This window comes from Pleurodeles waltl, chromosome 7 (assembly GCF_031143425.1).
Source record: "Pleurodeles waltl isolate 20211129_DDA chromosome 7, aPleWal1.hap1.20221129, whole genome shotgun sequence".
NCBI classification, from domain to species: domain Eukaryota; kingdom Metazoa; phylum Chordata; class Amphibia; order Caudata; family Salamandridae; genus Pleurodeles; species Pleurodeles waltl.
Window position 1 is genome coordinate 1,187,809,551 of NC_090446.1, and position 16,827 is coordinate 1,187,826,377.

The window sequence follows — 16,827 nt, forward strand, 5'->3', positions numbered from 1 at the left end:
CCCCGCTGTGGTGCAGAGTACTCTGGCTTTGTGCATACAGAGTGGTACTGCCCAGATGTACACAACTTTTGGGTGTCCGTGTTCTGCGCCTTGGGAGGAATCGCATTGCCCCCTGCACCTTTTTTTGGCACTACTTGGTTATGATCGTGACATACCACGAGAGCGGAGGCAGCTTATAGCTCTTTTGCTGGGTAAATGCAGAATTGCAATGCGCTGGATGGAGGGTCTGGTACCGACAATGGTGGACTGGCCTGCCGACATGGCGTACTGCAACACCCAATGAGATTCCTACCACGACCTCATGGCACCCCGTAGTCGCCTCCGGCATATATGGGGGCCATACAAGGCATATTTGCTGGGTGGAACCATGAGGATGAGTAAGGCAATACATAGACACCATAGGAGGGGGGGACAGTTGCAAATTGCTCTTGTGGGTTTGGGAACCAGAACTGTGATATTGTGTTTTGTTGGTGCCGAAGACTAGCTTTTATGCTTGCTGTACCCTCCCCCACTCGACTGATCTTTAACTGAAACTCAAACTTCTTTACAATTCAAGGTCAGTAATAATTAAAAGATTTACTGTTACTTGATTGTGCCTCCAGGTACACCCTTTTGATTGACTTATGTCCACCAGTTGTTGATGTCACCACTTATGCACTATATGTATCTAATCTATGACATACTAGTGATTGTCTAATGCAGCATTGTTAATTTGCAAAAACTGTAAATAAAGTAAAAAAAGGCACAATTGAAAGTTACCTTATGTCGTGATTGTGACCTTTGAGATTCTAAATGTGAATGGCATTTGAATTATATTTACTTTCTGCCGTTGAAACTGTAAAAGCACATAGGAGAGGTGGTGACTGTCTACAGCGTCTGCATGAGAGAGAAAGCTTTTGGGTTTTCAAACTTCACGCCTTTGCTCTCGGTCTGAATAAGGATGAAGAATTGCATTATTTTCCATAACTATAGCTTCAGTTTGTTCCTTGAATAATCAAGGAACTATAATGTGATTTCTTAGTCTTCCGAAAACATAATAATCGTGTCAAAACAAAATTACTTGTGTTTCCTTCTTTAAGAAAACTCAGATTTTTGTCTGTTGCCCATAGACAACAAAGAATTATCATGCATTTTATTAACCCTTAAATAGAACCAAGCCAAAATAGTTAGTAGCTTTATGTTATTAGTAATCCCTATGTCATGCCAACATTCAAGTCACTTTCCTTAAATCTTGATTTTCTGTTTTTGGTCTCTTCAATAAATTCACAAAAAGCCTCCTATCTCCCCGGTACAGCAGGGATAATGCTTCCACCTTTATGCCTACCAGGAAGAAAGTGCTCTAATTGTATCCACACTGCCTTCAGGGATGCTGCCGCAGTCTGCACCCTGATGGTCACTCTAGCAACTTCTTCTTTTATCCACATTGCCTACATTGTTTCCTGTTAAGGAAACAGTGAGATTAAACAACATTTTTACATCGAATTATTGTTGTACCATTCTTTTCAATTGTAATTGATATTAAAACAATGAGGACATGTGACAGGTTTCTTTTTTTTAACCAGGCTTTTCAAGGATCTTGCAACCAGTTTGAGATATTTACAGTCCCTGCATTTCATCGAGCTACTCGTGAAGGAGAACATCCTTGGTTGACCTTTTTTTTCTTACTTTAGTAGAAGGTTGTGATTTCCTCAAAACCTGGACTATTGAGAAATGCCTTGGAGTAAGACTCTTCTGAGATTTACACTCTGAGTGAGACTAAAGGTGCCAATGAAATACAGCAATACAAAGTTTTATTGAGCTTTCAGGCCTTAAGAGGCATTTCATTTAATGTGCTGGTGTGCAAACAACACTGGAACAGCTGTGTACTTTTTCCAGGCGTGTCCATATGTCTGATCATTCATTGGCCTGAGGCCCATTTCTAAAGTCTGTGTGAACTAGCAGGGCAGAGATATGAATGCGAGTTGAGTTGACACAGCCTTTCATCCTTCTGACTTTGAGGTTAATAAAAGATATCATTGAATTGAATATTGTTATAAACAGATGGCTAAACATTGGGGTAGAGGGGCTGCAGTGTTGATGCCTCCCAGAGCACAGCAAAACCTGGGCAGAGATCAGCTTTTGCGCTGTAGGGCCTCAGGCCTGCAAACCTCCTGGAGGTTGAAACAACACAATGTGCATATCGCTCTATAACCTTCACAGCCTTTTTCTCTTATTGCTTATTTTTGACAGGTCTATTACCTTGGTGAGGGGGAAGAGTCCAGGCAGTGTCTGAGTGGAGGAGAGTGCACGATGGAACAACTTTTCCTGAACCACACAAAGGCTGTGGCAAATCACGTGATCACTACCTTTCCATCTGTGACGCCCATCATGTGGGACGACATGCTTCGGAATATGAATGAAGATGTCCTGGCAGGTATGGTCATTGTAAATGTATTAGTGATAGGTCACTCTTTCAGAAAAGAGATTTCTATTTTTTTTTAGTAGTGGGATTTTGGCAGTACCGGAAGCACAGTTGGGAGTACAGCTGCACAAATTAATTATAGGGAAATTCTTTAGCTGTGTACGTCATTTAATCTTGCTCGGCAAAATGAGTGCTTCTCTTACAGTATATGTACTGCAGAGCAGTCCGTCAACTACTTGGATGCAGGGATTGTTTCTATGTACAGCCCCTTTATTTTGGTGAGCCTCTAGTGTGTACTACAGAGCGGGAGGTTTGCAATTTCTGGGAGCGGGATTTGCTTGCTTATTGCCACTGCTTCCCTCTGCCACAGTCTGCCAGAACTAAGATATAGTGCTGCTGATTTTATATCTACCTCATTAAACCATAGTTTGAGGAAGATTGGTTTGCCATTATGATGGCTGTCGTGGCCAATATTACCAATACTTGCAAACAAATGAAGAATTTCTCCACTCATTTAAAACAAATCATGACGTAATTCTTATGTAATGAGTAGTGGTTAGAATTCATGCAGTGATATTTCCTATAATTATTCAACTTCGTATTTATTTCTTTATTAGCTATCTCTTCTGTCAGTGAGCAATGATAAAATAGGATAGGAAAGACACTTATAAAAGACACTCATTTACCTCAACAGACTTCTTAGCACTAAAACCAACACACATTGAGATACTACCCACAAAGGAAAAGAGAACAAAAACTTTACCTTAAGAAACATGAGAAAATATACACGTTTTTAGGGTCTTCCAAAATGACCCATAATAGCCAATTAGTTTATTCCCAAGGGAACCTTTGTTCGAGAGTCATTGTCCCAAATGTGATAACGCCGTCCCTCCCATTCCGGTCTTTTTATTCCAGGATATGACAGATAGTAGTTGAAAGTAGGATCGGATATCTCTCTATGGCTGGTAGTGCTCAAATTGATCTGCTCAGGGAGATGTTTTGAACCCTGTTGAAGACCTTAAACATTAGGTACAAAGCTTTAAAGATAATCATCTGCCTAAAAGGAAGCCAATGCAGGTCAACTCTTGCCTGGATAATATTGTCAATTTTTTTTTATCTTGCATGTGAATCTGGCCACCATATTTTGGGCTCTCCGCACAGCCATTAAAGAGGACTGCAGAAGGCTTAAATAATGTAAATTACAACAGTCTGCTTTCAGCATTGCAGTTGGCAATGTATATGTTTTGGTTAAAAGGGAAGAACTTTCCTCAGCGTCTTAAGTGGAAGAAAGCAGGAGGGTGAGGCAGCTTTAATCTACCTATTAATTAAAAGATGGCTGTAAGAAGAACACATAAAGAATTTACTTTAGTCGAGGTCCTAGGGCCTTGCTCCACCTGGCCACATAGTTACCCACCAACATGAGCTCAGTGTAACCAACATTTCTCTCCATCTAGAGCTGCATTGAAGACCAGCACGCAGTTATGTTTCCATAAGAAGCCTGAGCTCCTGTATCATTTGGGTGTTTTCCACGTTGGAAACCACAGAACACTCACATGATTTGACAAAAAGTACTTAACGGTCGTCCATAAATTGTAAAGAGTGTGGGTGACGAGGAAGAGCCCTACGGCACTTTACATATAACTTCGTACTGGCTTGATTGATAAGGAGGTTCCATCCCTGAGAAGCATCAGCATTGCAGAAAAGAAGAAAACAAATTCAACACAGTATCTCAGTCCTAAATCCACAAGTCCTGCGATCAGAGTATCATGAACTACTGTATTAAACACTGTAGGCAAGTTAAATAGGATCATTCCATCATCATCATCCTTGTCCACAATGGACCACATTTCATCTAGTGTAAGCACCAGAGCGGTTCACTCCCACTTCCTGCCATGCATCCAGACAGTTGTTTTTGTCTAGCAGTATAATCATCTTGTTGGGAAAAAGCAAAATCTCCTTCAGTTGTTGTGCAAGAATTAACACTTTGTAAAGGAATTTTTAAGTTGTTGGCGGGGAGCACCTCTTTTTAGGTTGAGGGTGCAAGAAACTATGATTTACAATAAAGGGCTTTGTGCCCGCCCTTTGCTTACCATTTGTTGGCTTCAGTGTCACTCTTATTTGAGACCTCCAAATTAGCCGGTGCAGGCCCAGCATCATGTCCATTCCTTTCTTTGTAGCATGTAGAAAGCACAGCTTGATTCAACTTAATTAGTGCCCATCTGCTGCTTGCACTGTGTTTGAGGTACTATTTCAGCTTCACCACCACCCCCCTACTACACCTCTTGCCTCCATCTAGTACTCCTTCCCTCCTCTCCCTCACCCCACTCGTTTTGTTTTCTTCATACTCCCTCCTCCCATTGTCTGTTATTGCTGCTCCTTTCACATCCTCCTTCATGTTTCGCCTCCCTGCTTTTTTTAACATATTGTACAGCAGTGCAGGTTGCTGTGCAACATTTCTATAAAACAAAACAGCTATGACGTGATCAACGCTGGCAGCGTCATATTGCTTTTTTCTTGACTTTAAACTGTGTTGCACTGGAGTTTGCGTTGCTGTGGACATGTCTTAAAAACATTGACAAAACCAATAAATCTCACAAGGAGAGGCCTATTGGCTTTCCTATTGCTTTTTTCTTTATTTTGCTTTATTAGTAAGAAAGAAATGTATGACCCGTATCAAAATAAAGTACCTTGTTACTTGTTACAAATTGATTTACTATGGCATTATTCCAGAAAAATAGAGTTTTTGAAAAGAATTACCCATCAGTTTCTTGCAGGAGTAGATTTCCTTTTACCCTTGAATTGGCTCTTTATGTGCCAATAGGATTTATTTTCCTTGGGTAGAGAACTGCATTTCAAGTCAAATATTACACTTACTTAGGAAACGCATCAAGCTGTATCCAACTAACAATTGATGTGATTATTCTGTTAAAGGTTCTTCACAAAATGTTACCTCCAGCCCTCCTTATGTTTTGTTTCCTTTCTAGCTGCATCCAATTGAAATAAATTATAGAGAACAAAACAATGCCCTGCTTGAACTGCAAATTTTAATTTTTGTCTAACTTATAAGGATGTGATTATTTTTGTAGGTCTATTCAAAAGTATTAATAAACAAATTAGTGTGTGTTCAGTTTGTTTGGGGGAAATCCATCTTTCCAACAAGTAAACCCAAAATATTTGTTAAAGCAAGTCTATTGATACTTTTCTGAGCAGTGATTCACTATGAATAAAGAAGTGATATTATGATAATGACCTTTATGAAGTGTGTCACTTGTGAATTGTTTGTGCAAGATGTTTTTCAATGCTTAGGTGGGAAGATTGGGTGCTTTTTGCCTTTTGAGCATTGTGCAGCTAATAGATGTGCAGTAGTGAGTGACTGAAGGTAATGAGTAAGGACTCTAGTGTGGATGCAAGTGAAGACCATGATGCTACTGACTAGTCTCTTATCCTTGCAGAGTCTGGCATAGCACAGCTGGTGGAACCGATGATCTGGGACTATATTTCTGACCTGGACGTTAACAACAAAAGTACGTATAGAATGCATGGAATGCAAAGGTTTCTACTTGAGTTAAATATGCCTGCTCACAGAGGAGGGAGCACTATTACGACCACTTCACAGCTTTGTGCATATGTATTTTCGCAGCCGAGCTGGCAACTGGAAGAGGCTGGAGGGAAGAATGTGAAAATGTTTTTCCATTCCCGCATTGCACCCTGTTGGGGAACCAGACTACCTCAGGGTTATAGGTGGCGTGAATTAAATACTCCAACGTTAGACAAAAATAGGATACAAATTTGCACTTAATAGCAAATTGTTTCAAATATATTGGTTAAAAGCCATTGGTTATTAGGTAGTTGTGAAGGGAAACACATGTAATCTTGCAACAATAATGGGTCTTCACTGGTACTCTGCAGAACATCATGCAACTGCCTAGACGACGGATACCCCTGGTCTTAATTTGAAACTCATTGATGTTGTACTATAAATTAAATTCATCACTGGTTCAGAGAAAACAATTCACTCTGAAGATCTTTCTGACATAATTGTATTTTGTACGCTAAATTTGCCTTGCCAAAAAATGAAAGTAAATGAAAAAATCTAATTCATTTTTGGAAAGTAGCATTGCTTATCTGTTAGAGACTTCTATTTGCAAATTTTTTACCTTAGAATTTCCCCCAGGCATCCGTTTGGATCCAGAAATTTCTCTCAAGCAGTACCCCTGCGCGCTGTCAGGGTCGGCTCCTCCCTACCCTGTGTTTCTGGGAGGCAGAGCGACCCCTGCCCAAATCCAGGAATTTTATGAGGCCTTGTGTCTCTTTGGGCAGCCTGGCTCTGCTGGAGTATTTTCGGGCCCTGCGGAGTCGGGAGGGTCCCGCTTAGGTTCTGCAGCTTCTGGCCTCGGCTCTGGGTGGCACCCATGGCGTTGGTTGTGGCACGTTTACCTTCCCCAATGCTAGTTCCAACATCAACACTTTCGATGATGCCCGTGCCCTCTGGTGACGTTGACCCCATCCTTATTGCCGACTCAGACACGGAGCCAGATTGCCTTTGCCCGATGCTGACTTTGGCAGGGACCTTGCCTTCAGTGTTGGATGGTGACCCGTGATCTAATGGGTTGGGATACAGGGAGGGTCTGGATGGTAGCGTGGGGCTTGCAGGATGCTTTTTTTTTTTTACATCCCCATCCTGCCTGCCCCAGACATTACTTGCAGGTCACAGTGCACCACTTAGCACTTTCAGTTCACTGTGCTCCCCTTTGGCCTTACCAGCGTCCCTTTAGTGTTCACCACAGTGAAAGCGGTGGTCACAGCTCATCTGTGCAGGCCACGGGTTTCAGTCTTCCCCCCCACCCCCACCACAACGACTAGCTGTTGGAGACATCTCCCATCTCCAGAATACGGTGAACCTCCTGCATAACCTGGGATTCACTATAAACATGCTGAAGTCGCACCTGACTCCTCCTGAGAAGCTTCCTTTCATCGGAGCTGTTCTGGACACAGTGCAGTTTCTGGCTTATCCTCCTGAGCAGCAAGTCCAGGATATTTAGGTTATGATACTGATGTTTCAGCCTCTATCCTGGATTTCAGTGAGAATGACTCTGACGCTGCAGGGCTTGCTGGTGTCACATGCCAGATGGCATATGCCGGCTCTGCAGTGGGTCCTGAAGTTCCAGTGGACGCAGCATGAGGGAAATCTTCTCGATGTGGTCCAGATCTCGGAGGGAACTGCACAAGATCTGCAGTGGTGGCTAACAAACCACGATTGGGTTCGAGGTTGAGCCCCCTCCCTTCCCCAACCAGATTTGACAGTGGTGACAGATGTGTCACTCCTGGGATGGGGTGGCCAACTGGGAGAAGTGGAGATCAGACTCCACATCAGATCAGCCTTTTGTAGCTCCAGGTGATCAGACTGGCATTGAAAGCATTTCTTCCCTCTGTCAAGGGAAAGTATTGCAGTTGTTCGCAGACAACAACACCGCCAAGTGGTACTGCAACAAACAGGGTGGGGTCGTGGATCCTTTGTCAGGAGGCTCTGCACCTCTGGACATGGCTGGAACATCAGTGTATTTCTCTGGTAGTTCAGCATCTGACGGGCTCTCTGAACACCAGAGCGGACAAACTCAGCCAATAATGCCTGGTCGATCATGTATGGCTTCTCCATCCGCAGGTGTTGCAAGGTCTCTTAGCAGTTAGGAGAACCTTGTTAGATCTGCTCGCTTCCGTAGAGAACGTGCAGTGTCAGCAGTTTTTCGCTTTCGAGTTTCCAAGGTGGAATCTTTTCCTCACAAGTGAAGCTCAGGCCTCCTTGTACGCCTTTCCGCCCATACCACATCTGTCCAGAGTTTTCAAGAAGATCAAGAACGACCGGGCCCAAGTAATTCTTGTGGCCCCAGAATGGGCACGAAGAGATTAGCGTTCTGAGGTACTGAGCAAGGCCATCGATCCTCCGATCAGACTGCCCCTTTGGGAGGATCTTCTGTCACAGCCAGAGAGGAATATTCCCCACCCGAACCTCTCCAGTCTCCGCCTTCTTGCGTGGAGATTGAGCAGCAGCAGTGGACAGCCTTTGACCTTCTGCCCGAAGTCTATAATGTCATTTTGCCAGCCAGGCATCCCGCCACCATACCTGTATATGCCTGTCATTGGAATACATTTGTGGCATGGTGTACAGACAAGTCTGTTGACCCCCTCTCTGCCCCTCTCTCTGTGGTCCTCTTGTTCATACTTTCTTTGGCCCAGCAGGACTCTACTGTGGGCACCCTCAAAGGTTATCTGCCATCTCTGCTTTTTTTAGATTACCCGATCAGCTGTCTTCATATAAGTCCCCTATTGTTAGTACATTCCTTCAGTTTCCTCTTTCCCCTTCATCTTGCCCCATGGGGGCTCCTTAGATGACCCCCATCATTACTACTACTAGTCTTCTGGGGTTCTCCTGGCAGCCCGTGCTGCTGCCACTCCTCAGACAGGTTTCTGCCCTCCTGCTGCTTGACCAGCTCAGGCAGAACAAAGGATTTCCTGTGGGAGAGGGCGGTAACACCCTCTCCCTTGGAAATAGGTATTATATGGCTTGGGAAGGGTAGCCTCCCTAAGCCACCGGTATGCTTTGAAGGGCACATTCAACGGACCATCCAGTCCATACGGATGACACTGGGTGTAAAACTGCTTTGTTATTACAATAAACTGCAAAAGCCAACCTTGTCTGTACTACTACTCAGTGCACACAAATGCACCCTAACACCCTTATTCTCTTATAACCAATCACTATCAGGAGATGCATTCAAGGTGTGGAAGTTATTTCAGGTAATCCACGCAGAATCTCACTGGGGGAAGACAACGCATGTTTCCACCAACGGAAATAAGGTGGTCTATACAGGAAAACCGTGTTTTTATAAGTTCTTTTTTTACCAGCTCACTCTGTTCTAAATCAAGTGAAATGACTCATCTTGTAAAAATAGACAAGCCCCTCGGAGCACAGCAGTCAATACATGCCTGTGTATTTATTGTGTGTTAAAAATCAAAATAAAAGTGAATGCCATGTCTGTTTCCAAAATAATAATGCAGTCAGTGGAGCGTGTTTGTCTCAGAAAGACATAAGGCACAACATTCTGAAAACCCGAGCTGAGTGTTTATAACTAAAAATACCGTGTGTGGGTGCAAACATTAGCTGTGTACATTTGCTCCGGGAAGCCAACAAACACATTATGAAAACACAAGCCAAGGCAAAACAAAAAAACTGTGTGCAAAACTAACTTAAATGGCCAGAAGTGAAGTGAGACATGTAACAGGGCCAGTCGCCTTCAGAGGGCCCAACACACGAAAAGGAATGGCCATGATTTACTGCTGAAAAGTAAGGAATTTAGAAAGGCACACTAAACAACGAATAAAAGCGATGGGCATGCTGAAAGCCCACAGAGTAAATACAGGGTGTCTCTAAGAGACAGCACATGCGCTGCTTAGGCGAGACCTAAAAAGCCATCTGCCTTCCTGCTGCCCCCTCTCATTCCCACCGCAGAGAAGAAAAAAAAGCCCTGGCACAATTTACCACCTGCTCAAAGCCGAAAGTAAATCTGTGTAGATTTGGGTCACAGAATTGAGCCAGGTATTCCCCATTCCTGGGGTAATAACTCGTAATCCTCATTAACTCTCAGAAAAATAGATATCTGTGATGTTAATTCAGAATTAACAAGTATCTTGTAATGAGGGTCTACAAAGGTTTCCCAAAAGCACATGTAAATCTCCCCACAGCATTCAACAAATGGAAATCCCAAACGCCTAGCTCTTACGTGAGGCAGTTTTTGTCAGTACAAATAGCAAATATTGTGAAAGACCATAGTTCCATGTCCACAGAAGATTGATCCTCTGTCAGGCTGTATTCCGAGGCCATGGAAAGGGTCCAGATATTGCTGTGGCTGGATGAAGTGAAATAGTTGCTGTATTACCTATTGGTTGTGGCCAAATCCTTTTTTGTTTCAGATCTCTCTGCGAGAGATGCACCAATCCATGGGTCCCACAGAAGCCTCAGACGATCACTAGCAGAATCTCTTAGAGATATTTAGGAAAGTGCTAATATCTAGAGGATTTACTGTTTTAACCCCCAACTATTGCCCAGCACAGTGGTGGGATTAGTGCATATTCTGTATGCAAGAGCTAGATGTGCTACACAACTGAAATGTGCACAAGAAATCAAAAAATCTAAAGTGAACTCTGAGTAGTAAAATTCCATGATGCTGATTTTCTGGGGGAACATACAGGGTGAAGAACAAACAGATAATATATAAGGAATGCCTGAATAGCTGTGCCAGATCAAGAACTTAAAGACACTGTAGCACAAAAGGTCCAATTATTGTTCATAGAAAATTCTTAGAAGTAGCATTTACATTTCAAAACTGTAGTTAGATCGAATCATTATTGATGAGAACAAAATAAGGGTCACATGATGTTATGAGATTTCCAAGAAGTACATCTCCAAAATGTGTTGGCTCCTGTTGTTTGTTCTTCTGTGGCGAATTTTAAGACTTTTTCTGTTTGTTTCCAGTACAACTCATGGAGAAGTACCAGCGATGTGGCTTCTCAAGAATGTGGCTTGCCAGTGCATTTAAAGGAGCCACTGGGGTAAATCAGAGTTTAACCCACATTAGACATCATGTAGACAACCATGTCCTGTGGCTGCAAGTAGCCAACAGCAAAGTCTCTGGTCTTATACAAGGAATCGCTCTGACAGGATGGCAAAGGTAACATAAGAAACTTCTCCTGTTATTTATTTTTGTGTGTGTCTAGAGCTGTTGGGACTCACCAGCTTTTATTTTCACAGTAAATCTGACCCCACTAACGGTGCCACGAGCAGACCTTAAACTCATAAAGTCCATACATACATTCAGGGAGGTATTGCCAGATGAAGAAATTAGTGATGAGGACTGAAATAGTAAGATATATCCTGTAATGAAGCTTAGCTACGTACAAGCACCACTCCTGTGTGCAGACATCAGTTTCTTATCTGTTCCCTCTGCATCCGCAAATACGGAATATGAACAATTGCTGGTAACAGTGTGCTGACTAGCAATTTGAGACCTTTTTAGATTTTAAAATAGAGACCTCACCACAAAACGTGAAGGCGGAAGTGCAGTGAGGAATCTGCGATTAGAGAGAGTATCCACCATAAAGGACATTAACAAAGGTAAGTAACATGTTCTTCTGATGGATACTTTTAACGACAGATTCCTCACCTTAGAACAAATACCAAAGTAGTATGTCGCTAGGGTGGAGTGTTTGTGGGGTGTGCTTATATTGAAAAAGTCTTTCAGAATCGAGCTGGAGAAGTGTCATTCATGCCGAATCTGACAGTAAAGGCAGTAGTGCTTCATGAAAAACAAATGCACCGATGCCCACGTCACAGCCTGGCAGAGGTCAAGGACAGACGATCTGTGTGCCAACACAGTGCCAGCTCCCTTAGCCTTTGTGGAATGGGCTCTCAGACCTTCTGGACTCTGCCTTTTGGCCAGTGCATAGCAGACCATAATGCAGAGGACTAGACCTCGACACAGTCCTCTTCTGCCCAGCCTCCCCTTTCTTTGCTCCACAAACACTCCCCACCCTAAACAAGTTGATTTTTCCATTAGGTGTTCTTTGGTAAGAGCTATGTGAAAGCTAAACATCAATTTGGGTCCCAATTATGTAACCCATCCTCCTCTTTTGAGAGAGGGTGAGGAGATAATGCTGGTAGAATTATGGATTGCCTAACATCGAAAGGAATCCTACCTTTTGGAAAGAAGGCCGTCCGAGTCTCCAGCACCAGTTTGTCTTGAAAAAACCTGGTGTAAGTACAGAGCACAAAGAAAGCCTTTAATTCATTCATGTGACAAGATGACATAATTGCACTGAGAAAGGCAATACACATGAGGAATATTAAAACCAACTTAAGGTCCCACTGTCTCATCAGAAACAGCTTGTAAGGGAACGTCTGTGTCAAAATTAATACATTTCATCAGAGGTGATTTGAACAAGGATGTTTGGTCCAGTGAACTCAGAAAAGCAGACATAACTGACAAATAACCTTTTACAACCTTCTGCCCACTGCAAGACCCTGCTGGGCTAAGGTCAAAACAAATAAAATCATTTCAGACAGCTTTGCTTTAAGAGTCTGTCTCATTGGCACCACACCAAGTTACAAATTTGTCCCAGCATATATGGATTTCGTTGAGGAGCATCTGGCAGTGAGAATCATCCACCACTTCAGCTGGCATATCGAAGGTAGTTAATTGCCGCCACTCACTCTCGTGCATGAAGGTGTTGACTGCGTATATTTAAATTGGGGATCTTGCTCTGTTGCTGAGCTAGAAGGTGCTCCCTAATGGGTAAGATAGCAGACATTCATGCCCAGTAGTTCTGGGAACCACACTCTCCAGGCCCACTCAGGGTCAGCCAGTTTGGCTTGAGCCCAGTTGTTCTTTATCTTTTTCAGAATGTGGGGCAGGAGAAGAAGTAGCTGGAAGGCTTACAGGAGTCCCTTAACAAGTGCTCTTGTGGAATCCCCAGCCTGCAGAAGTGTTGATGCAGCTCCTTTTTGACTGTGACAAAAAGATTTAGCCAGGAATGTTCTCCACGGGTGAAAGATGCTGCGAGACACATCACGATGCAGACACCAGTGTGCTCCGCCAGATGACTCCTGCTCAGTTCAAGAGAATCGGAATGTGCGTTGGCTAGCTTATGGGGAAACCCAACAATGTCAAAAGATCTGCTGTCATCCGGGGGTAGTCCACAGCTGACTATGGTGAGCCTTCCTCAAGTAGTCAGACAATGAAGTACGGAAACTCAGGGACCCCCAACCTCCAAAGATGTGTAGATAATATTTGTGAGCCTCCAGGAGGGGTGTATGAAAAATATGTGTCTAAGTCCAAGGATATCATTCAGTCTCCTGGGTCAAGAACAGATAGGATCTGTGCTCATAAGAACCTTGGAGACAATGAAGCAATCATACTTCGTGCAGTGCTGACTTAATCCACTTAAAACTCAAAATATTCACCAATAAATAGACAAACTAGTCCAGGCCCTGCTAGGAGTTTTTACACAAAAATCCACAAATAGGGTCCTCTTTATGAATCGTCCAGTTAATTGTGATATGTTATCACACAACTTGCAATTTGAATTCCAGTGGCTAACAGTAAGCTTCCACAGTGCACCCCCCCCCCCTTCATAATTTTCAGCAGGGCAAACTTACCGAAATTTGTTGGGCAAAAAATGCCCGATAATTATCAGGAATTGTAGATTTTGGAGAATTGAGTTTACCAAAATCTGCATCCCTTTTTTGGGAAAGATTATTTTGGGAGTTATTTATTGGACCTCATAAATGGCAACCTAGTGCAGTCACTTGTAGTTAGGGGAATGTAGTGTAATGTAATGTAATTAGGGCAATAGATAGTAATGGTAGGCCGCTTCTGCCGGAGAGTAGGAGTCTACGTAGTGCTGCATAGATGTGCTTTCGGTGGTGGCTTCCCTGCCTCTCCTCAGTCACTCCGTTCTCTCCTTTAATGCACCCCTTAAAGTGCTCAGGGGTGGCTCCTAGCTGCTTGACATTATTTCAACAGTTAATAAATATTAAATACATTTTTATTCGCGTTTATCTGCACCAAAAAGTATTTTAGTGTTTTACAGAGAAACGCATAAGCATAGTGTACAAGCAATCACATTGCAACATAGACTGCAGGTAGGGATAAACCGGAATATATCAGAAAGAAACATACAATAACATGAAAATATGAGAAAGGCAACTTGTTAACTGTTTCTTGAAGGTAATCAGAGTTTCTGGGTCCAGAATGTAGTTGCAGCCCTTGTGAAAGATGGAGTTTTAACTTTGGAAGGTCTGAATTTTAAAGTGTTCCATGCTTGGGAGATGTAAATATATATTACCCACAGCACACTGGTGATTGACCACACTCAGCTTTCTGCAGTCATACTGCCATCAGATTGGAAGAAACCTGCTTGTTTTGATGTGGATTACAGATTAACAAAATCACCCAAATGGTGTTTTATTCTCCTGACCCTTTCATGCCTGGAAAACAACTCGGGATATAGAGCGGTAAACGTTTCACTACTGGACCTCCTCCATAGATGTTGTGTGTTTACGGACAAACTATTCAGTTCAGTATTACGGTGTAAGCAAATGTTCCCACCATAGACGCTTCTTGACATTATAGTGACTGGTATGCACTTCTAGGCTGTCAGTTTGTTAATAAGTACCAGTAAAATGCTCAGAAAATTGAAGTGTTTCTAGGTCTTTCCTAACGCAGAAACTGAGTTTTGGTTACAGATTTGGAGGCCCAGCAGGGCTGACCATCCCCTATAAAACGAAAAGCTTAATCCAGTGTTTCCCAAATCTTTTAGTACTACGTCCCGATTTTTAGAACAACAGACTTTGGTCATCTACTTAACTTTAATGGACAGGAGGCATGCGATTTCTTTTTTTTTAATGTAACCAAAGCATTGTGTAGTAGCGCAGTGTCATTTACAGAGAGCATATTTTCCATTGAAATGTCCACTAAATGTGCATATACATACAGTTTTACAGATAAAACCATATTGCACACAAATGATAATTTGTGGAAATCGGATTTCAGTGAATATTTATAATTTGTGCATCATTTTGAAATCTTTGTTTCCATTACAATTCAGAATTTCACAGCAAATGTGCCTCATTTGTGCTTTCCCAGCTGCCGAATGTGTACAGTTACTTTACAGTTACTTACACTTTGCTAAGTGTCACCAAAAATTACATCCTTTCCTTTCACACTCCCTCTACCACAGCAAGAAGGTCATATAATTCACCTTTTAAACAAACGCCTCTCAATTTGCAGCCAGAGAAAGAAAAGTAAACACCAAGCTCCATATTGAAAAATAAATGAGCAGCAATTTGTCAAAAGACTTAGAGGGTCATTACGAACCTGGCGGTCGGTGGTAAAGCGGCAGTAAGACCGCAAACAGGCCGGCGGAAAAAAAATTGAATTATGAGTCATCCGCCACTTCACCATTCCGACCGCCATGGTGGTGAAAACCGCTGGGCTGGGGATTGCGGTCTCCAGCCCGGCGGTCGTCACTAGACCGCCGACGGTATCAGGACCCTGCATACTGCCATGGATCTCGGGTGGTTGGGAACCACCATGAGATCCATGGGGGTAGGCACTATCAGTGCCAGGGAATTCGTTCCCTGGCACTGATAGGGGTCTCCCCCACCCCGCTACCACCCATGAATCCTCCACCCACACCCCCGTCACCCCTGCCACCCCCCAAAGGTGGCACAACCCCTCTCCCCAACCGACCCCGAACATGCATATATACACACCCCTACACGCACACACCCCGAACATGCACATATGCACACCCCTACATGCACACCCTCCGAACATGCACATATACACACCGCTACACGCACACATACACCCCGACAACACATACCCGCACACATACAAACAGACATGCACACCGTCCGACCCGCACACATTTCACATACACACAGCACCCCCCCGCACACATACACTCACTCACTCACACCCTCTACACTCTCACACGCACACCCCCATGCACGCACACAACACCCCCCCACCCCCTTCCCTAACGGACAATCAACTTACCTTGTCCGTTGATCCTCCGGGAGGGGAAGGGATCCATGGGGGCAGCTCCGTCACCAGAACACCGCCACACCGAATCATGGGACGTGATTCAGTGGGTGGTGTTCTGTTGACGTGGCGGTGGAGGTTGAGCAACCTCCACTTTCCCGCCGTCCGCCAGTATGGCTGCTGGCGGCTTTCCGTATGAAAAAGGACGACGGCATGCCAGCGGTCATAATACGCGGAAGACCGCCACCACTGGCGGTCTTCAGCACTGCGGTACCTCGGCGGTCTTGCGAAAAGACCGCCGAGGTCGTAATGATCCCCTTAATCTGATGCGTGACCTATAAAGCAAGTGTGATAAGATAAATGCTGAATTGAAAGGCGTCTTGATTTATTGTTCCGCTGCCCAGTTTGGAAAAAGCTGGATTAATCTTAGAGAATCTATCACAACTAAATTTTCTTGAAAATTGCAGAGAATCAGATATGAATACTTGACATGAGGACCACACATTCACACTATCTTGCCTTCAAGTTACCGATCTATCATGCTACAGCAACCTGTACTCTTAACTTGTTTATAGTTTCATGATGTGATATAGTTAGACCTGTGGGACCAGATTGAAAGCAATCACTTCACGTAAGCCTATCTTGTGGCTCATCACCTGAAGTGTTCTCAAGTTTTTGGTCACCATCAAATGTTTATGTACCAGGATGATAGACTTTTACTCTGACTTTCATCCAATAGTGCCTGGATTTATGTAATTATTTTTATCTAGGCCTACTGAAAAGGAAAGACATAGCAGTTCGATATTTTCTAATTACAGCTGCCAG

General features: G+C 43.4%; 1 protein-coding gene across 7 annotated transcripts in view; it reads left to right on the plus strand.

The window, feature by feature from the left end:
* The window catches only part of HEXD (hexosaminidase D), a 238,406-nt gene that overhangs the window by 132,653 nt on the left and 88,926 nt on the right, over nt 1-16,827 (plus strand). For all 7 annotated transcript variants that reach the window (XM_069200286.1, XM_069200283.1, XM_069200282.1 and 4 more), the window contains 3 exons: nt 2,230-2,413; nt 5,854-5,925; nt 10,932-11,127. In XM_069200286.1, coding sequence (XP_069056387.1) covers nt 2,230-2,413; nt 5,854-5,925; nt 10,932-11,127 — 452 coding nt within the window. The remainder of the gene's footprint in view (nt 1-2,229; nt 2,414-5,853; nt 5,926-10,931; nt 11,128-16,827) is intronic.